Below are 22,142 nucleotides of genomic sequence, written 5' to 3'. Positions count from 1 at the left end.
CTTCCACATACAGTCAAGCAGTGGAATGAGCTTCCTTGTGCACTGTTACCAGTGCGACGTCGGTACCATAAAAAAGTGGTAAAACTAACTTAAGGCCGACAACGCTCCTTTTATTCTTCTGGTGTTGCAAGAGAATGTGGGCGGCGGTGATCACTTAAAATCAGGTGACCCGTATGCTCATTCGTCTTCCTCTAAAATTAAGTCTATTGTGTAACTGTTCCTTTAACGGTGGATATTATGGTAGATGATTTAATATAGGTGGTGTAATAAGGAATAACTCAGGCCACTTTTATATCTTTACGTACATAATTTAATAATTACCGTGCCGCATCTGTACATAAGATCCAAAAAAAATTTTGATGTACAGTTTACCGTCGACAAAATTGATGTAAATACTATATAATAAGAGGCGGTTTTGTCTAAGTAAAAATTGAAATTTAGTTTTGTATGAAACGTGCAGTGATTTGACATAAAAACAAAGCAGTAGTAGTAGAAGGCATCTCCGTCACGATCGTCCTCGCTCTATTTTAAGAAACATTGCAGTACAATACAAAAAAATAAATAATAAATATAAGTTTAATAAAAGCAATTGTAAATCTTCTTATTTGTACAACAGACACTATTGTTTTGAAACAATAAAATTTGAAAATGAATAATTTCGTACATATTTTGCAGTTATTGTAAATTTTTTAAAGTTCAGTTTCCATTCTAGGTAATTCATTCGAAATGTCCCATCTCTAAGATTCAAAGAAAAAGTAGCGTATCGAAACGTCAAAATGTGATGTTCAAATTTTATCTGTGGAAAATGTTTCTGTTCATATTTCGATTTTAGCAAAAATATTGCACTTAAATCATTAATGAATAGCTTTGCTTTTATTTATGTAATTCATAGCGTGAGTGTTCCTGAAATAGTTATAAATGATGAATCTGTCCAATAATAAGTGAATTTCGATCAAGTTTGTTTCCTACTAATTATTACACGTAAGGAAAAATATACTGTAGGAAATGTATGTTCAAGCAAATTTCAACCTACCCACTTGATTATTATGACTGTAGGAAAATGAAATTAAGATGGATCACGATTCAATATGGTAGTACTTATGTAGCTGAGAGAAAACAGTTTAATAATTTTTGTCTGTTTATTTGTGCACACTAATCATACAAACATCTAGACGGCTTTCACTGATGGACTTAACTTTTGTGTTTGTATAATCCGTTCACAAAGAAAAAGTTACGATTATTGTGTAGGCAAAGTTATAGGCGTCTACTAATTTATAGAAATATTAATCAGGGTCATTAACCAAAAAATAATAATACTCAATAAATTGTTAACAAAATCCGATTCAAATTTTCATAGAAATATTAAGGTAAGTAAGTAATCAGATTTGTATTTAATTGGGGGACGTCTTGGACACAAAATGCAGTGCGGCGCTGTAATGGCGACATTAAATGAACACACGGATAGTTACTTAACCTTACTCGTAAAAAAAAAATAAAAAAAAAATACATGATTCACCTAAATCAAGCAATTTCCATAACATCATTTCGGAACATCCTGTAAGTAATCTAGTAGCCGCGAGCTAACGTAGCTGAAACTACTTCTTCCAAGCTGCGCCGTAGCCGTCAGAACTCGTAGGTGAATAGCGCCCATGTAAGGGTGATTAAAATTTTGTTTTCTAAATGTATAATTTCTTTGTTTGAAAATTTCAATTAATTACTTTAATTTATAAGTATTTCCTTATGATTACGGTTATGTACCTCTGCCCGTGTGTTGATTAAATATCGCCATATTAGCGCCACGTTGTTTAAAAGTATTAATTGAGATTACAAAGAAAAAAAACGCAAACAGTAAAAAACACGAAATTATTAATTAACAATTAATTATGATTCGACCTAAACTTTCTTAACAATTTGCACAACATCTTCGTCTGCCAAAACGTGTTCAATACCAACTTTTTGCGGCTGATGCTTCACAGATGAGCCCCAAACTAAAGCACTGCAAATATGAAAACAAAATTTATCGTACATATTTTCGGAAATTTGTAATATTTGAATGATACTAATTAAAGCGTAATAAAAAACGTCTATTCAATGAGTGTCAGTAGTCATTCACAGTCAAACTACAGTTATCGGGCGAGTTGAATGCAGTCGGGAATGCCTGGGTAAGAGCGGAAGTATCTCCCCCCCTGTCCGCTCGACTCGCGCGCCTGCAGTGTAGTGCTATGCCGTAGTCGTTGCTTACCGTGGAAGTTAATGTGTTTACGTTAACACTAAAGTTGAGAACCTGTGTTATTTTTTGAATTAAATAATGGCTAATCCGAGCCCATCAGGTTTAATTCCAAAAACTACGTGTTTATCATTATCATCGCCAAGCACGTGAATTGGCGAAAAATGTTTTAGACATGTGTGTTGAAGAAAGGCAGAACAAAAAATGCTGAACTCTGCATTCAACTTGCGCGTTATCTGTACCTAGTCTGGTATAATAACTTCTGTTAATAATAGAAACGTAATCTAAATAAAACATATACTTATTTATTGAAGTCTCAGCAAAAAATAAAAAATATTTCTATTCGAAATTTCTACAGGCCAGTTCTGGCCTTGAATGTATTACACACTGTTGCTATGGGAATTTTGGTAACTGCTTGTTCTAGAGATTTCTTAAGAGACTAGATGTCGTGTCAATTAGAGCAGGCCTGTAATCTAAAAACTCTTGAAAAAAACATGGCGAAAATTTATAATTGGCAGAGGAGGCCTTCAGTATGTATAGCTGTCCTTGAGGAAATTCTTGGAATGATAGATGTAAGTTGCATCCTAATACAGTCAAGTGTGTAATGCAAAAAACCTCTTTTAGATATTTAATATTTAGATTTTCTTTCGTAAGATGAATTGACTTCTAAATCAAAACACCTAGATTCTAGATTAAAGTTTCTATCTGTTTTTTACAATACATGAATAAAATATTATCCTACAAATTACTTACTATTTGAATTCCTTGACAATAGACCTATGTAATTTGTTACAAAAGTCTTCTACACTTGTTTTATCTGCATGTAAAACAACAGGTGAATTATAGTCGGGTAGTTGTCCTTTTGGTTTTGTATAAATTCTAATCAACTTCAAATATTCCCACATCTTCTCGAGTAAATCATCAAAGTTCCACCTGTGATGAGCCGATATTGGGACACAGTGAGGAATTTTATAAATAACATCAAGCTCTTCTATGCTTATTTGGTCTGGAATTGAATTATATTTATGTTAAACGTTTTTTTATGACAGTAAGGGACGAGATGAGTAGGACATTCAGCTGATGGTAATTGATACACCCTCCCCATTACAATGCAGTGCCACTGAGGATTCTTGAAAAACCCACAAATTCTGAGTCGCACTACAAGAATTGCGCTCGTGACCTTGAGACATTATTTTCCCAGTAATTCACTAGCTACGGCGCCCCACACACCGAAAAACAAAATTGCTTACACATTACTGTTTCACGCCAGTAAAAGGCGCTGTTTGGTACCCATAATCTATCCGGCATCCTGTGCAAAACGAGCCTCCACTAGTCCAAATTATCAATAATATATCCTCAATGATAAAAACTATCAAAATACAGTCTACGGTGTATAATTTACTACTAATCATAGCAATTATTTTGTTATTTTTTCTTTTATCTAGTACAGTTCAATTTCATTGAATTTGGTTGGATATGTTGGATGTTAAAGAGTATTATTACTTACCAATTTTATTCAATAAATAGATGCACGGTACATAAATTCTATTTCCCTCAATAACATCAATCAAATCATCACTAGTAGCATCAAACCTTAATGTAATATCAGCGTTATGGATCTTGTATTCAGATAGTATTGTTTTAACTGTTTCAGAATCTAGTTCAGACTGGGGGCACTAAAATATAATAAAATGAATGCAACTTTATTGCTAATGATTAGTCAAAATTCATGGGCTATTTACAGCTACTCAACATATAATAATATTGCGTATTTCACTCAGAATCATTTAAATGTTCCAATTCTTGACTTAAGAAATCCACAATTCATGAAATATTTGTATTAAATATCTAAAAGACCATGAAATGTGAGAATATGCATGTTTTTCATTTGAGATTCTCCACAAGATGTGAACAACTTAACACTGTTGTGGTGTTTAAGATTGTTATCTAAAGACAACAAATAGCAAAGTATTCATGCAACTATTTGGCACTCTTCATTACAAATAAATACAAAAAAATATTTTATCTTTATTTCTTGAATAAATATTCACAATTAGGAAATTGAATATAGTGAAAAATTATTATTATTATTATTATTTACCAAAGAGAATATCGAAAAAAAATAGTGTACTAGACATACAACACGAACTAATGTGTGTGTGTTAGTAGTCCATAGACTATGATTCCTTCTTTTTAAACACAAATAGAATATCTTGCCTAAGAAGTGTAAATCTATTAATTTTGCATGTTATTTGATACTTACTGTAGTATTCAAGTTGATACCACCCTTTTCTTTCTTCCTAAAGTATATGTTTGGTGGTTGTTTATTTAGTCTTAAGCCGAACCCTTCCAGCTCATGTTCCAGAAGCTTCTTATGTTGCAACGGTTTCAATACATCTAGCACAATAAATATAAGACTGCATGTACGAGCTACAGCTATCACTTGACGACCTCTACCCTTGCCATCTTTAGCACCTTCAATAATTCCAGGTAGATCAAGCAACTGGAATTTTATACCAAAATTATTATTGTCAGAATTGGATTAAGTGTCAGTATGGGACCAAAGGCCATAACTGATAACTCATAGCAAACTGAAACATCACAAACCTAAAAAGATAATGCAGACTGTTTCATCAAAGTTTATTAAAAAAACAGAAGTTCTTTGACCATTCTATACAGTGACTTAAGTTCCAACATTTTTTTATATATCCCAAAATAAAGAAAACTCTTCACGGTCAAAGATTTTTATCAAAGATTAGAATTTTTCACCGGAAAGACAATTTTTACATCAGCAATATTATGAGCGACTAATAAATATTTATACCTGTATTTTAGCACCTTTGTATTTAATACAGCCAGGTACAGTCGTGAGTGTTGTGAACTCATAAGCAGCCACCTCAGAATAGACACCAGCCAAATTAGAGAGCAATGTTGATTTTCCCACTGATGGAAACCCGACAAATCCAATACGGGCATCTCCAGTTTTAGCCACATCAAAACCTGAATAATATAATAGGTATTTGTGATAATATTTTTGATTGATTTAATTATTTTATAAAGTCAAAATGGAAAGAAACTCACAGTCATTTTTCATTCAATATATTATAATAGACAAATACAAAATTTTAATATATTATAACAAGATGAATTATTATTGCAATGTAAATAAGTCATCAATTTAAGGCAAAGAAATGTATATCTTATAAAACCAGTGATTAATACATGATAATTATTGAATAAAACTAAAGGTAACCTTCCCGTAACTTATTGTTGGTTGGGTGTTCGTCTAGCAGTACATGTGTTTGGAGATCAAGCAATGTGTTGTGGGTAATTGTAGACAGATCAGACTTAAGTTTATTTCATTTATACTGAATGATGTAGCCCATTACTAATGAATTTATAGGTGTAAGTAACCAGTACCAATAACATGCAAAAAAAGCTTAACATTTGAATAGACAAAACACATTAAGTGTCCCTGACAACTACAAAGACCATACAAAACTATTGTGATAGGGTAACATTTACTAACCTTCACCAGTTGCAGCACCACCACCTTTAGGTGTGATAAGTTCTCTTCTTAGCTTAGCAAGTCTTGCCTTCAAAATACCCAAATGCAAAGCAGTAGCTTTGTTTTTTTGGGTACGAGCCATCTGAAAGTTTATTTTGGATGGATTTAAAATTGATTACATACATATAATCACATCTGCCACAGTTCTGACAGACTTTCATACAAGTTGTCTAGCTCATAGTACTCTTGATTAAGACAATTTTCAGTGCATCCCCGTTGATAGATAGCATCTACAGCTAAGTTTAATTTTCCCTACATTTTCATACTAATATTTACTGTATATATGTCTATTAGGGTTTAAAAACTGTAAATTTTTTGTTTAAAATGCAGTAAGTAAGTATACATTCTTTGTATGGGGAAAAGCAAGAGAGGGCGAGATCTTGGTCAAACATTCAATCAGACTTCTCGTTTTGCATTTAAATATTTGACGATAAACTAAGATGTATAGAGGTAATATACCATCTATCAGTAAATTATTAAAAGAAAAATGGTGCATTGGATATGAAATTTCCATTAAATCTGCATAACACAGAACTTTATTAACCTATAACTAACCTCAGACTCTATTGCTGCGATTTTTTCTAATATGGTACTCATTTTGTAGGGATTTATGTATTTAGTTGCGCTAAGCTAATTTACTATGCTTAGTTTAATAAATTATATTTCAGTGAACGATCTTGAATCTAAAAAAACAAAATAATTATTGTAAAACTTAGAAGTTGCACATAAATTAAAAATTTAAAAGTTGAGCTATAGTGAGAGTAGGAGTACGCGTGTCAAGTTGTCAATCTTTATTTGACAAGTAATAAACTGACTGGGACAGCGCATGTCAAGTGTCAAATTAAAACCTATTGTTACACTTTGGAGTCTCGGAGCAATTAACAAGGATTGATCATAATGCTCTGAGGCTACATTAATAATATTGTCTCACTAAATATTATTTAACACCGATAACTACCGTGTTATTTGAATACATATTCTCTAAGTGTGGTCTACTTAAACGTGGTATTGGCTAAATTGTGGTATGTCTTCCACAGAAGCTACGGGAGGAAAAATAGAACTAAACTGGTTCTGCATTTTGTTGTAAGATAAAAAAAAACTTAGTCCGGTTTGCAATCCAAGAGAATTTAAACACTACGTTCATTGCAATATCGAGATTCCCTTTAGAGAAACTAAACTGAGTTATAGCTGTCCATTTTTTACTTCTGTGTTTACAGGGAATCAATCACACTCAGTCACATTATTTTTTTAATTTATGTCATTTTAAGTATGTCCTTTACTGTCTAACAGCATGTATTTTTATTTCAGGTATAATAAGAAATTAAAACAAGGTCCAATCATAGCACCGATCAATAACGTTAAAATTAGAAAATACATAGGTACTCTTAGCTTGGTGGTCTACTTTCAAAACGATATTGGCTATAATATTGTGTTGTATCTTCCACATTCTCCAACTGAAGAAGTTGTGCAGCAAGTGCTGAGCGTTCTCACTCGCACAATCTGTCAGAGAATACAGGACTACTATCCTAATACTTATCAACAAGGACAAACTAGGCTAGACGAGGCAGTATCGCTAATTATATTTAATGTAGGTCCTTAACATGTAGGTACATATTTATGGCAAGATGACGGTATAAATTAATGAAAGATATAGTTATAACAGACTTTTTACGTATAGATGAGAAATAAAAAATCTATCATAATATGACTGTTACAGTTATAGCGCCATCTGTTGACTGTCGAAAAATATAACTTAAACAATGGGAATGAAAGTAAACCACCAACCGCAAGATGTCACTATTACCAGAAATTTGTACGTACGTGGAAAACGCTCTTCACACAAGTTGCAATCCTGAAAGAAGTATGAAACCATTGGCGCGCAGTGTTCGTTTTATGTAAAGCTCGGAAACATTTCAGTGCTACCCCAGTTGCCGCTCTAGAAAGACGTGTACTCTTAATGTTATTGTTTCCAACAAGTTTGCGATGTTGTTAAGTAAGATATAAACAAGAATGAATCATTAAAAGTATTTAGTTTATAGAGTTTAAAAGAACATTATAATAAACTGTTCCGGTATTGTTTTTAAAAAACTTAATATTACAAAATGAATTCAAATAAATAATATTTCTTGTAGGTCTAATTTAGATCTAACATGAGATATGCCTAACTTTTGGGAAAACTGTTACCTATTTTAATAAATATTATGGACAGTGTTATTCAAAACTTATTTTTACCTGATTTTTTTTATTAATATAAATAATAATTGAAAATGTGCTGTTGCTACTTCATTACAAACTATGGTATTTGAGTGAAATTTATGCCATTAATATTTTAACGATGTCGTCAGAGATATCTGTAGACGGACCAGAAAAGACGAGCTTTCTTCGTCGTTTTACTGCGGGCTGTTTAAAAACTGCTTGTTCTCAAGTCGGTTTAGTTGTGATAGTTGTTATTTACGTCCTCTTGGGTGCTGTGTTGTTTGAATATCTGGAGTCAGGACCCCAAGTGCAGGAGAGAACAGCTATTCATCGTTCGAGGGAAGAGTGTTTGAAAGAGCTATGGGCAATCACAGGTGAGTATTCTACTATAGTAATTTATAATTAAATATATTTTGCATCGTACAAATTAAAGTCCATTCATTATGCTCATAAACGGGCGCTACTTGTGGTGGTTGGATGATTAAATGCTTATAAAGATATATTTGCTATAAATTTTTAGTAATTTCATAATGTTAATAGAATCCTCGCATAATACCTTTATTATTACAGTTTGTAGATTAACATATCTGTGGAACTTACTCAATAACTCTTAGGGTTATTTAATTAATTTAGGTACTTTTTCAAAATTTTAACTTGAATCGCGACGTTTGAGTATTTTCATCTCTTTACTTTATTCTTTAAATAACTGTAAAATTATTACTTATGCTATGAATATTGATTTAAAAGAGTGGCAATCAGTTTTTGTTGGCTACTTTTCATTAGAGTCCAAGGTTTTATAAAGTGGTGAGCAGTTATAAAATTAAGTGTAGGGGAGACCGAGGAGAGTTGAAACAATTTTTACATTTAATTTCATACACCAAATACTAAAGACAGAAATCGTATGATATGAGTACCAATCGATAGGTCATTTTTTACACTTGCGAATGCTAACTAACATAGAAATAGTGTAACCCTTAAGTAAATATAGTGGTGAAAAATCGACTAAACTGTAACAAATGAACTTGTTGAAAACAACTCTGTGAGTTATATACGCTTTTACACAAATTATTTCGCCCAAACTAGGCATAGCCTGTACTATATACTTACTTAAACATACATAAATACATATGAACATTTAAAGATTTTTAATATCGTGTTTAAGAAACTCTTAACTAGAAATAGGTACAGCCCTAGATGCTCTTACCTCAGAATATGTCTACACTGAATATTATGAAAATGGTGGGTAAATTAAACGGTTAAGGAGTAACAGAGAACAACAAAAGAGACCCACTTTTATATTCACAATATAGGTTTATTATGTAAATACGGATTATCCTACTGTCAAAACCAATCTCACTACGTATGATTTGTATGAAATTAAATTTCCAATCAAATATGATGGATAGAAATGATCTGCCTGAGTTTTATATTAGGGGTTAAAGTATGAAATTGCCGATTTGTACTGAAAAATTTAAATTAGTTTTTTTTTAATTTAACATATTTATTTAATCAAAATAATTATCATTATTATGTATACATTGCTGCCATCTAATAATAAGGTCAATATACATTTGTGATAGAACTGTGGTGATCTAAGTAGATTCGACAAACTGTGTGAAAGCATTTTGTACTGCCTCCTGAGAAGAAAACTTTTATTCACGTGGAAGATTATCCAAATCACGAAAAAAAGGGTAGTCCGTTAGCAAGGTCTGGCGAATAAGGAATTAGGGTGACGAATGGTTTCTAATTGCTGTTCCTGTAGAGTTAAAACGGTTTCTCGTGCTGTATGAGGTCTCGCGTTAACTTGGAGTAATAATAGTGAAGATCGATTCATGAGTCGGGGCTGTTTTAATGCTAGTTTTGCTATCATTGTTCGGAGTTCGGCACAATAGACATCTGCCGTTAATGCTTGACCAGATCGGAGTAAGCTATAGGAAGTAGCACCATGCTGAGACCACAAAACAGTTACCATTACTTTTTTATTGGTAAGCTTTGCTTTAGGATACTGTTGCGGCGATGGCCTGGGGTCAGGCATTGCATTTCAGGCATTTCGCTTACGGTTATCCTAAAGAATCCACTTTTCATCGCATGTCACAATTAGATCCAATATTCTTTCCTTTCTGTATCGATTCAACCAGGCAACACAAGATTTAACACCTATTATCATAGCAATTTTAATATAATTGAATTCATTATTTAGAGTACCTGTGAAGCTAGAACACGGGAGAAAAAATATACCGAAGTATTCTATACTATTCACATTAATATGGTATTCATATATCCACATACAATAATTTTAATTAAATAATAAATGTTTTTCAGTTGCCTTGCGGGCTAACACGACATGCAAAATGTTGACGAAGTAGTTGCTGCAGATCTTGAAGAATTGCTATTATCATTACTGCATTGATCTCTTGACATCGATCAAGTTATTCCTACATGGTGCCCATGAAGTATAATTGTAAAAATTTATGCTGTGCATCTTCGCGAGGTTGCAATGGTCCTTATATCTACAATATCAAAAGCAAAGTCCTTATTACTGATTAATAACACTTTTTTTTAGAATTAGCAAATATAATGATAATAAAAAAAATGTAAAAAAAAAATAAAAAAATCAATTTTCGTGTGACCACCCTTAACATTTAGGAGGATGAAAAATAGATGTTGTCCGATTCTCAGACCTACCCAATATGCACTCAAAATTTCATGAGAATCGGTCAAGCCGTTTCGGAGGAGTTCAATGTTTAAAACCATGACACGAGAATTTTATATATTATATTAGAAGTACTTGAATTAAATTGATATTTATGTAACAAATTATTTTGTAATGTATAATGATTTTTAAATAATTCGTCATAAATATGGCAAAAATGTACCTTATAATAAATAACATAACATCAATTTAACATTTTCATATATATATAAAATAAAAAATATAAATAAAATTAAAAAATAACAATAAATATATAAAATAGGTACTATATTATAACGATAGTAAATCTCCTAGGAAGATATTATTTTCAAATTCCTTTGCTATCATTCTTTTAATATAAACATTCATGACTCTCCAGTCTCCTATGAACTCATAGAGAATGCATATTGAAAAGCTTATGAGATTCGAAATTCAAAAGCTATTCTTGTTCCGATTTCATTATTTCAAACCAATGACGTTCTATTTTCGAACAATCAAATTTAAACCAAAAATCGTATGTGTTTGTGGCACTCTGTGTTTGTGGTAACTCCCATACTCAAAATAAAATGATAAATATTTTTAAATAATTTTCTTTACTGTTGCAAATTGCTCGCTGTGAATTGAATTTTCTTATATAGATAGAAACTGAATGATGTGACATGCTAATAATTTTTCCAAGTAGTATGTACCTATATCGTTTTCCTTATAAAACCATATAAATTATATCCTTACGTATTTTATACAAATTTAGTACTTAGACAGTTTTGACTGTATAAATCACACTGTTACCATTGAATGATGTGTTCATTTTTATTTGTTACATAAATAGAATACTGCATAAGTTTATACAAATGTGTAATATATGTAATGTTGATGATCCAAATATTTAAATAAAAAAAAAAATAAAAAGTATATTTGCTTAAGCTATCAGACCTATCATAGTCCGAGAACTGGCACCAATTTTTGGGTAGGTATTTGAGGCAAGCTGAAATCTTGTTCAATAACTCTCCTATTATACGCCAACTTGCAAGCTGCAGACCTGGCTGGTGAGTAGAGGGGCTGAATAAACCCTTAAAGTTTTAGAAATATATTTTATTTCCCAAAAATATGCTGTTTTTATATGTTGTAGACTGTAGTTTTATGTTTAACGAGTAAATAAAAAACAAACCAGACTATTTACTCGGGGTTTTAACAGTGCCAGACGCCTGCAAAAATATTTTGCAAAAAAATTTTAAAAAAACCTATTTGAGACAGCTTGAAATTTGAATACGTTATTATTTATAACTAAAAAATAATATTTTCAAAAAGGCCGATCATTTTGGTGGAACTTTATACCTGCAACGTAGGTACGTATTAATTTACATTTTTTTTTGATTATTTGTAGTTTGAGTATTATTGCTGCATCACTTTACATATATTGTAACTGAAATGATTTGTGAGTGAGTGATTGTCACAATGAGTTTTTTGCCACTTCTTCTTATTAAAGCTCAACCCTCAAAGGAGGTGGATATAAAAGAAAAGTCATTTCCTTGACCTGCCGGAATAAGATAATTTTGATTTGATTACCTTAAAGGATTGAGCTTTTGATTACTGTTAGTAAAAATATAATATTAATTACAAGTTTAAGCAGAATTGTCAAATTGTAAGAAGAGGTATTTGGTGAGTATTGCGTGATATGTAGATTAGGATTATTTTATTGTTGTTTGCTGAGTTCTCGTAACAGGTTTCGTCAAGCTCGCTTAAATGTCACTGCTTGTGGCAGCGACATGGGACGGGTCATCCCCTTCCCTAAAATATGGTTGAGAGAGGCGATTGCTGGCTCATGCGTCATGCTCGTGAACGGGCGCTGCTTGTAGTGGCAGGATGATCCTGTTGCCGGAGACTCGGTTTCAGATTCTTAAAAGTTATTATGTGTGTATATATGTATGGATATATACATATTTATTTATTTATAATCGCTTATAAAATGCTCACAGAATACATTTATTTATTTATGGTGTATGTGGATGATGCAGCTTCTGTACTCAATAACTTTTGTATTAATTTACATTTACTTTTTTGACTTACTCGTGTAAGACATTGACTATTTGACGTTTGAGTGTGTCTGTCGCATCATTTTTCATATTATATTGTAATTTGAAATGATTTGTAAATCGATGTACTTAAATGTAAACCTTGATATGAAAGAGTGGCAATGAGTTTCTTGCTACTTCTTCTCATTAGCTCAACCCTTTGCGAAGTAGCGGTAGATTCTATAAGATTTTTTTTTTTACATTCATAAGTGTCATTTCCGTGACCTACGTGAATAAACTGATTTTGATTTGATTTGCAAGTTGATCTAACAAATTATGTATGGGAGTGAGTAGCGTTATAGGCAAACCGTAGTGTGAAATTTTTTCATTTATCTTGCTTGCCGCGTTACTATTTGATGATGAAATTTTTCCAATTTTAGAAGTATTTGTTTGTGTAATTTGTAAAAATATATCAAATTTAATTTCTGCATGATTTCAAATATTTTGACACACAATCATCACACTGGCTGATAATATCAAAAATCATTTATTCATTGTGGTCTGAAAATGACTTTCAAAGTATCCCTCCCTACTCTGTGGTTATACTATTTTTTTATACCATTACACATCACATGTGTGTGTTAAGAGCTCATTAGAGAAAGAAGCAAAAAACTCATTGCTACACTTTTGAATCGTTTAGTACTTTCCACTGATGTCTACTGTGCGCTTATTCTACGTGAAACCCCGCACCAGCTGTGCGGGTTGGTCAACTTAACACACAATATTTATAATTCTGCGCAGTCCGTAAGAGCGTCATATAAACATACGTACATACTCAGAATGTATTGAGAAACTAAAAATATCATCTAATATGGATACATTCGTTGTATTAAATCTCTTTAAAGTACTCTCTGTCAGTCTCTATACAAAGTCTTATGCGTCTAATCCAGGTTTCAAAACGACTTTCTAGTCTGCCGCAGACACCTCTTCTACCGCATCTCTTAGCGCTAAAACTGGATCCCTTTCGGTTGATTTTTATTAAAGGTAATAAAAAGAAGTCACACATTGCTAGATGAGGACTGTAAGTTGGGTGTCCAGTATGAATTCGGAAAACTTTAACACATGGTCATGGCATATGGAGGGCGGGGAACGAATCAGTGCCTCCCGGTTAAGAGGCAACGGCTATGGTCTTCACACCGCTGACGCTTTGACTAACTAAATAAATAGTAAGATATAGCAACAACATGTTCAATTATTATATTTATTCAAAGAATAGAAAAAGGGTTCGTGACGGGCAAGACACCTTATCTAAAATACCATACTCTCCATCCGAATGAGAGGCCCTTATCAAAAGGAACTTCAACGCAAATGCAAAATTATGAATTGAACTTCCAACATTGAAATCTTCAAAAAAACGTGTACCACATTAATCATAAAGGGCCGGCATCAGTAATACATAATATATTCATGAAATTTATAATTTAACTAGCTGACCCGGCAAACGTTGTTTTGCCATATAAAGTATAATTCACGCGATAGTTTTATAACTAATAAAATATTGCCTATATTATAGCCTGTACATCATTTTGTTCTATTGTCAATAGTTTTTGCAGCGCACGCGAAAATAGGTTTTCGATTTTACACCTTGTGTTACAAAATAGCAATTTTATAACGGATCCCTAATTTTGAAAAAAAACATAGCCTATAGCCTTCCTCGATAAATGGACTACCCAACACTGAAAGAATCATTCAAATCGGACCAGTAGTACCAGAGATTAGCGCGTTCAAACAAACAAACAAACACTGCAGCTTTATAATATTAGTATAGATAATTTTACTATTTATCAGAATTAAATTATAATTATAATAAAACAACATACTAACTTTATACTAAACTAAAACTGCTACTATTAAAAAGAATAGAGTTAAATGTTTTCCCTCAAAATGAAAAATAGAATAATTTTTAAACGTCACAGAAACGGAAATACAATAACGACTTCATACATGAATATTTCTACATTTTACCTCTGATTAATACGCAAAGTTCGTGACAAACCCTCTTTATTTAGGGTTTTGTGAAAACTTGTTTTCACCTTCAATTTGTCAACAAAACAAACATTCTATTTACGCGATAACAAACTACAAACAGTAATAGAATCGAGAGTCCCGCAAAGGTTTTTCTTGCTATAAATATTTGCTAAGAAAATTTGCATGTACTCTTATGAATAAATGCAAGCATATTATTTATCACACTCCCAAATAACCTATTGTTGTATAAATGAATTTTAAATGAGATATTATTATCAAAGTTTATTATTTATGAGAAAAGAAGATTCGGTTGTTTAACTGGGTAAGTTAGGAACAAGGAACAAAACAATTGAGTTTATTTTATTTTATGTAACACTAACCTACGTAAGGTAGCTTTTTCAATTACAAAAGCTTTAAAATTTTTCGAATATTGATCCCAAAGTTGTTTGATAGGGTTCACAATCTCGGACTTCGCTGATCGATGGTCAAACAGCTTGTGAAAATACAATATGAATATAGGTGATCGAATCGTTCGGAAAGTGTTAGTAGATCTTTGAAAATCCTTGACTTTTTGAGCGTCTAATGTCAAAGGAAACCTCGAGGTACTTGTAGAACACGTTTATGTAACTATCTCTAGATGTCAAAATCTACGCTGAACTATCGATAGATACGTACGTGGCACATTCACTTATCGATAAGTGCACACTATCAGCGGTTAGTTTGCGCCCCGACAAATCAAGACAAAAGATTCAATTTCAAATATTTTTGAAAGACAAAGACAAGGACAAAAACTACCACCCATTCGAAAAAGTATGCCACAGACCTGAGCAGAATGGGCGCAAAAACTCAGCGGGCTTCCTTTTTTTTCAAAAAAATATGGTTACAATGTTATATTTTTACATAAAACTTATTATTTAATAGCCTGAGGGCGGTCGCTCCATTTCCAATCTGGAATTCATTTTTGTTACAGTCACGTTTACCACACACACGTATTTCACAATTTTTTTGGATTTCGTATTATACATTTATTCAAACATTTTCTGGGATCTTGTTGTAAAAACATAATATATACCCCACAAAAGACTTACGAACTCTACTTAGTTAATGTCTGTTCCTGGTATAAAAAATAACATAAACATTATGGTTATGACAGTTTCTAGCAAATTCACTAAGTGCCAATGTGATATAATATGACCGTTACTTTATAATAATCAATTTCCTTGATAGGAGGAATTATTTTATTTACGTTATTGTAAACTCTCCTCCTATAAAGGAAACTGGCTTATTAAGATGTTTACCCGTTTTCAATAGAGAGAAATCTTTTGAAGGATCACTCTTAGGTTGGCTTACGTAAGTATTCATAGTTTCATCTTCTGATTTCTGAATAGCACGAATAAGAATAAATTTAGGTCCTTTATGAATCTGAAAAGGGGTTTTTCTTCCCTGTAAGTCCAGGTCCAGTCCAGACCAGTGGGAGGCTCCTTTGCATCAGTGGGAGGCTCCTTTGGAACAGTTGGAGGCTCCTTTGCACAGGATGCAGGCTAGATTATGTTTACCACAACGGCGCCTATTTCTGCCGTGAAGGAGTAATATGTAAGCATTACTGTGTTTCGGTCTGAAGGGCGTTGTAGCTAGTGAAATTACTAGGCAAATGAGACTTAACATCTTAAGTCTCAAGGTGACGTTAATTTTTGGGATTTTTCAAGAATCTTGGGCGGCACTCCATTGTAATGGGCTGGGCGTATGAATAACCATCAGCTGAACGTCCTGCTAGTCTCGTCCCTTATTTCCATAAAAAAAAACTCAATTAGGAGTATAGCTTAGATACCAAGGAATTTTTTTACCAAATTTCGTACAGTGGGACCTGCTTCTATTTTCTTCGCTGGAAATGGATAGGAGAGAAAGGCAAGTATTTACTCTACTACTATTTTTATTACTAACAAAATGCATCCATAATAAGGGGTGCGACGTAGCGTTCATCGTAAAACTCAATTTAATTATAAAATTTCGAGTTGATGGATCGCGTTTAATCAGTTGCAGATTGTAAAGTTTATTAATATTATATATTAATGTGTCAACATCGGAAATTGAAGAAGCTCTTTTATCATTCATAGTTCTGCGGTAATACTCAATATATAAAATTACTAAAAGCATTTTTGTTTTGATGAATATAAACTTATTTCACCGTGGATTAGAGATATTTTTAATGTCATAATAATGTCAGGACGCCAGGAAAGTATCACTAGACCGTGGCAAAAGGAGTCCCGTAATCTCTAGAAGGCTACCGGAAGACGCAGTGTTCGTAGGCCCCCACAAGATGGACAGATCTGGTCAAGATCGCCGGAGTAGAATGACGGCAGCGCACGACCGTTCGTCGTGGATTATTTCTGGAAGCCTTTGTCTAACAGTGGCAGCATATACATTTTTCCCATGTAATTTGAGAGTGTACAGTGAACTTTAAGACCTTGTTACTCTCCAAATTACCTACATGATTCTAGTTCAACGCAAAGTAGGTATCCCCTAAAGGTTCTGAATTATGCTCAGTGTTAAAGTATAAAGCTTGAGTGGCCGTGCCATGTAAAACATGGATAGATTTCGAAAGTTTTTATGTATTAAATTCTTATTCACTATTTTAATTTTCCCTAGAATTCTCCATGCTCGTCTTTCTTCCCCCAATTATTAATAATACGAAAAACTAGTAATTAAAGGCATAAAGGCATTTATTTTCTCAAAATTGATTCCTTTGGAATTCTTTTTGATGTCATTTCTAATATAAGCGGTAGTAGTATCTAGTATACTACTACCGCATCGGAAACAAATGCGCGCTGAGAGAGAAGAAGCGGCGCAAGAAACTCTCCCAGCATTCTTTATTTGCGCTCTATTTTAATAAAAATATACAATATTGTACTGTCATTGCTATTGCTATAAAATAATCATAATCTAGTCCCAGGCTGTCCGATCACTTAGATATTCATTTGTGGAGTAATAGGATTTACGACAGAGCCATTTTTTAAATTTAATCTTTTTGTACTGAAAACTTATTTGCGGTAAAAATGTTAAACTCGCATCAGGAGACCGTGACCTGATCGAAAATTCGTCAATCAGTCGTTGAAATTATGGGTGAAAGTTGATTTTTTGAAGTGAAAACTTCTTTAGAGGCGTTGAGCACTTTTCTTGGGATGCGTATGTATGGGTAAAATGTTAAGTTCGCGCCAAGACTCGTGGTCTGGTCGAAATTTCGAAAGTCGTTGAAATTATAGGTGAAAGTTGATTTTTCTGAGAGATAAACTTTTTTATGTAAAATAATTGTAATAGTCCTGCAGTGTCAATTTTTTTATGTAATACAAATTGACATTTTTGTGTCCGATAGCACGATAAATGAATATTGTATCTAACCACATCAATGCTAGTAAAGTTAAAAAATATAATAAGATAAATAAAAAAATTGCGAAATTATTCCCTAACCATTCCAAAATATTAAAAAATGCACAACGTTAATGTTCAAGTTTTCACTTCTGCCGGCACTCCCGGATTGCAACCCATTTTTGTATGTTTTCTTCATATAGTAAAAATATTTAAAATAGATAAACTATACATAATTTCTATCTTAGACATACATAATACTAGCGTATAGATCAACAAAGCGCAAGAGAATTACATCTCTAACGGAGATTCAGCAAGATAGAAAAGGAAAGCGAATTTATTGTGACTGTAACAGATTTTGATTGACAAGGCGTAAACAGTCAGCCACTCTTGACATTAGCTTCTTAGAATTTCAATATGAAACCACTATCTAACGCACATATTGACAAAATACAATTGGTTACGTCTTATCGGGCTGTCAGGTATTCTGTATGCAAGTATATACTAATTCTGTAATTTTAACGGTGTATAAATTACTTTGGTTAATTTTGAACTGATTGCGCTGCCTTTGTTAGCTCGAGCGGACGTTACCCAAATGTACGTTACATAACTAACAGCTCAGCCTTTAAATACCTATAAAATAAAGTGCTCAGCGCATCCAGACAAGTTTTTACTTCAAAAAAGTGGGGTTTTAATTTTGAAAGGTACACAGCCCTATATTGAATATGAGATGTCACGTTTTATAATTATAAAACCAATCGAAATCGAATCTAAGAGCGGTTGCACTGCCATCGGCTGAAAATCTATTCCGATCCACAAAATATGATTAGTCCGATTGCAATCATTGAACAGATCGAGACCAAATGGCCGTTTTAGAATTGTTGCCAGCTACTAAACATCGATTTGATGGGCATTTCAACTTATCCAAACTAGTTTTTACCCGCAGCTTCGCTCACAGTGATGTCTTTTAATAAGTGTCAAATATCACTTCATGAGGATATAAATAAAAACATGTGTGCAATTCACATGTCAACGGAATCGCTGTATCCGATACAAAATTTACATTAAACCTCTAAACTGCATAATATGAAGTCCTGGTGCATGTTGCTAGAATGACACATGACCGACAACCGCTATGAGAAAGACATTACTATTACCGCTCCCATATTTATGTTCACCTGGTGTCTATGTAGTAATACGTCGTGCGCATGACGTATTACTAATCGCGTATACATAAGACAATCTCTTCTTCAAATATGATTGCCTGGTACCATAACTTTAAAAAAAATTATACTGTCCCATGTGTAGGGTCCCATAGGCATTTCAGAATTATAAAAATAGATTCTGTTAATTTAACTACTCGGGTTTTTAATGTATTCTTAAATCTCTCGAATTTCGAGCGATTGCCAATTGCTGATGATGGCTGTACGGCCTGATTTTAATATTTAAATATTTATATTATTGTTATTATTATAGAACATTTTACTATTAACTGCAACAGTACGTTAGGATACTTTTCAATAATTGCTTAAGTAAGTCACATTGTTTGCCATTTGATACTGTCCACTCTGATGATTAATTAAATCTTTAAATATTTCAGTTCCTACAAAGTGGTGCGTATTTTTACAACGATATATTTTTATTTATATTTTGAAGCTTATCTGTATAAATTTTTAAGACAGATTCGAATCCTTTGACAGATATAAAAGTTCTCCTCTGTCTATAGCAACATTAAACTTATATTCTCGTCTATTCGAAGCCATCTGTTTTGATTTACTTTGTAAAATGGCATAAATATAAGAACCTCAGAAAGTATTAATGTTTCACAGAAATGTTCATCACCTACGGCACATTAAAATCAATACATCCAGATCTTCGTTAGGTTTCTGTCAAAGGATTATCTAGTGTTTTGAGAGTTGAGAAGTAATTAAAATTTTGTAAACATTGCTATATGAGATATTAATTGTTATTTTTAGCTTACTGATGAAAAGATATACCTCCTCGGTCGATTCTCGAAGTCTGAATTTTGTGTCTTACATGCAATAATAGCACAACACGGCATTATAATACTATTCATCGTAACTACGTTCCTGACGTACTCTAAGCATGAACCACAAGCATTAAAAAACTACAAGCGGTGACCGAATGAAACAGTTTAAGTATGATTGTTTAATCATAGTGACGCCGCGACAGTTACGCTTTTCGGGCCTTTTATCTATTCCGTGTATAACCATTTACAAAGGGTAACCATACTTAATGTCGACATTGTTTACAAAGAGGTACAACCCTATCGATACGCATGGATTCAAGCTGTTATATTTGATTATTACAAATATCTCTTGTATTTGGAGGTTTTGAACTTACCGATGAAAAGAAACTTCCTTTTCGGGCTACTGTACACACCAGGCTTCTATTTCGGCACGTTATTATAGTGCAAGACGCCAAAACTCATAATTTCCGTGGAGTTTCATGCGTTATCACAATAAGAGTGCGACTGGCAGCCGGTGAAGCTAATTTCGTTGAATAAGATCCGTTGATCATATTCGCGGCGCGCCATCCCCGCCCATACAATCATTGTAATCTCTTTAAACTGTTCTGTGGTTAGACTGTATGACAGGCCATAAATAACTAGTCTCAAGAGTTGCTAAATCTTATTGTGTAGTTAAAAAATAGTATTGATAGAATGAATTTGCCAAATATTTATGTCCCTTTAATTTAAGGCAGGGATTTAAAAAAAAAACACTATAATTGTCGTGTTATAAATGACGGTACTTAAAACGTGGTAGAGGGCGGTATCGCGTGCTAATTAGCCTGAAGAATGTTAAACTGGCGGCCAAAACATAAATGTGCTCCTTTGTGCAGGCTTTATAGCTGGCTTGTCCGTTTCGTGTATTAAGTGTTTAAATAGAATGAGCGAGTAAAATATAGACAAAGAGATGCTTTTAAAAAGTAATATGAATTATAATTGAAACAACAAATTGAATGAAAAATACTTATATAATGGTATACCTATGTATTATGTTGAGGGAGTGGGCTGAAAGGGAGGCCTATAACACGTACATGACGTAAAATATTTTCGTAAATTATTTTAATATATTTATTAATCATTCTTTAACAAATTCGTTTCAAACATTAGTTTATATCTATATAAATACACAATATGTTATGTTTTTAAAGTGATAACCCTCACTTCTAGCATTAATACACAATAAAATTTGAAAAAAAAATTGAGAAAAGAAGAAAAAAGATTTGAACAATGCAAACAGAATTTTATAACGAGGCGGTACTCGAACGGTTAGCTCGGTTAGAGCACCGGCACGGAACGCCGCAGGTCGTGGGTTCGAATCTCGCATCGTTCATAAAATTTTGTTTTTCAAATTTTATTTATGACGGAAATCGACCCGAATGAAGTTTCAAAAAAAAAACATCCTGCATTACCAATGGACTCTGTTGCTGATAAGGATCAAACCTTGCAAATATATGTATTATTAAAAATGAAATCAAATAGAAAACTTCTACTAATTACTTTTATATCTCACTTAAACCTAACTAATAAGTTGCTCAAAATGGTTACTGCATTTGACATGCATGACAGGATTTATCCTCGATAGAATATCAAAAAAAAATTAAGATATCTAACAGTAAGTTTATTTAGAAGTTGAGTTTTCCTTCGTCTGAAAATAGAAACTCAGAAATTTTGTTTCATTTTTAGTAATAGATATCTTTGCAAAAATTGATCCTTATCAGCAACAGAATCCATTGGTCCAATAATATTGAATGTTTTTTTTTTGAAAAATCATTCGGGTCGATTTCCGTCAAAAGTTCAAGAAATTTGAAAAAACTAAATATGCAGTTATTGGTTTCTTATAAATCGAGGTCACGACTCGTTTCACGACTTTCCTCTATGTCTCGTAGTTTCCGACTTGGCCATCACCGCCCTTCTCAAAAATCCACCCTGTATAGATGAAATATAAGTGTAGGTAATACCGCAAATTTTTATCACCAGTTATTTACATTTGAAGTATTTTAGAAAAAGCTCCAAAAACGATATTTAAA

The 22,142-nt window shown here is 32.8% G+C and overlaps 2 protein-coding genes across 2 annotated transcripts in view; one reads left to right on the top strand and one right to left on the bottom strand.

Annotated features, from left to right (window-relative positions):
• Nucleotides 1-1,120: 1,120 nt before the first annotated feature.
• LOC126972830 (GTP-binding protein 128up) lies at nucleotides 1,121-6,553 on the bottom strand. The gene is made up of 7 exons (XM_050819917.1): nucleotides 6,351-6,553; nucleotides 5,757-5,877; nucleotides 5,052-5,227; nucleotides 4,491-4,730; nucleotides 3,735-3,903; nucleotides 2,981-3,233; nucleotides 1,121-1,996 (listed from the first exon to the last, which is right to left on the bottom strand). The coding sequence occupies exons 1-7, from the start codon at nucleotides 6,390-6,392 to the stop codon at nucleotides 1,894-1,896; spliced, it is 1,104 nt and encodes a 367-aa protein (XP_050675874.1). The 5' UTR covers nucleotides 6,393-6,553; the 3' UTR covers nucleotides 1,121-1,893.
• Nucleotides 6,554-7,315: 762 nt separating this feature from the next.
• Nucleotides 7,316-22,142, top strand: part of LOC126972802 (TWiK family of potassium channels protein 7-like) — a 176,241-nt gene continuing 161,414 nt past the window's right edge. Inside the window, exon 1 of the mRNA XM_050819868.1 lies at nucleotides 7,316-8,365. Coding sequence (XP_050675825.1) covers nucleotides 8,131-8,365 — 235 coding nt within the window. The 5' untranslated portion in view covers nucleotides 7,316-8,130. The remainder of the gene's footprint in view (nucleotides 8,366-22,142) is intronic.

The sequence above is a fragment of the Leptidea sinapis genome, chromosome 27 (assembly GCF_905404315.1).
Source record: "Leptidea sinapis chromosome 27, ilLepSina1.1, whole genome shotgun sequence".
In the NCBI taxonomy this organism is placed as follows: Eukaryota; Metazoa; Arthropoda; class Insecta; order Lepidoptera; family Pieridae; genus Leptidea; species Leptidea sinapis.
This window is presented reverse-complemented; position numbering and strand designations above follow the sequence as displayed.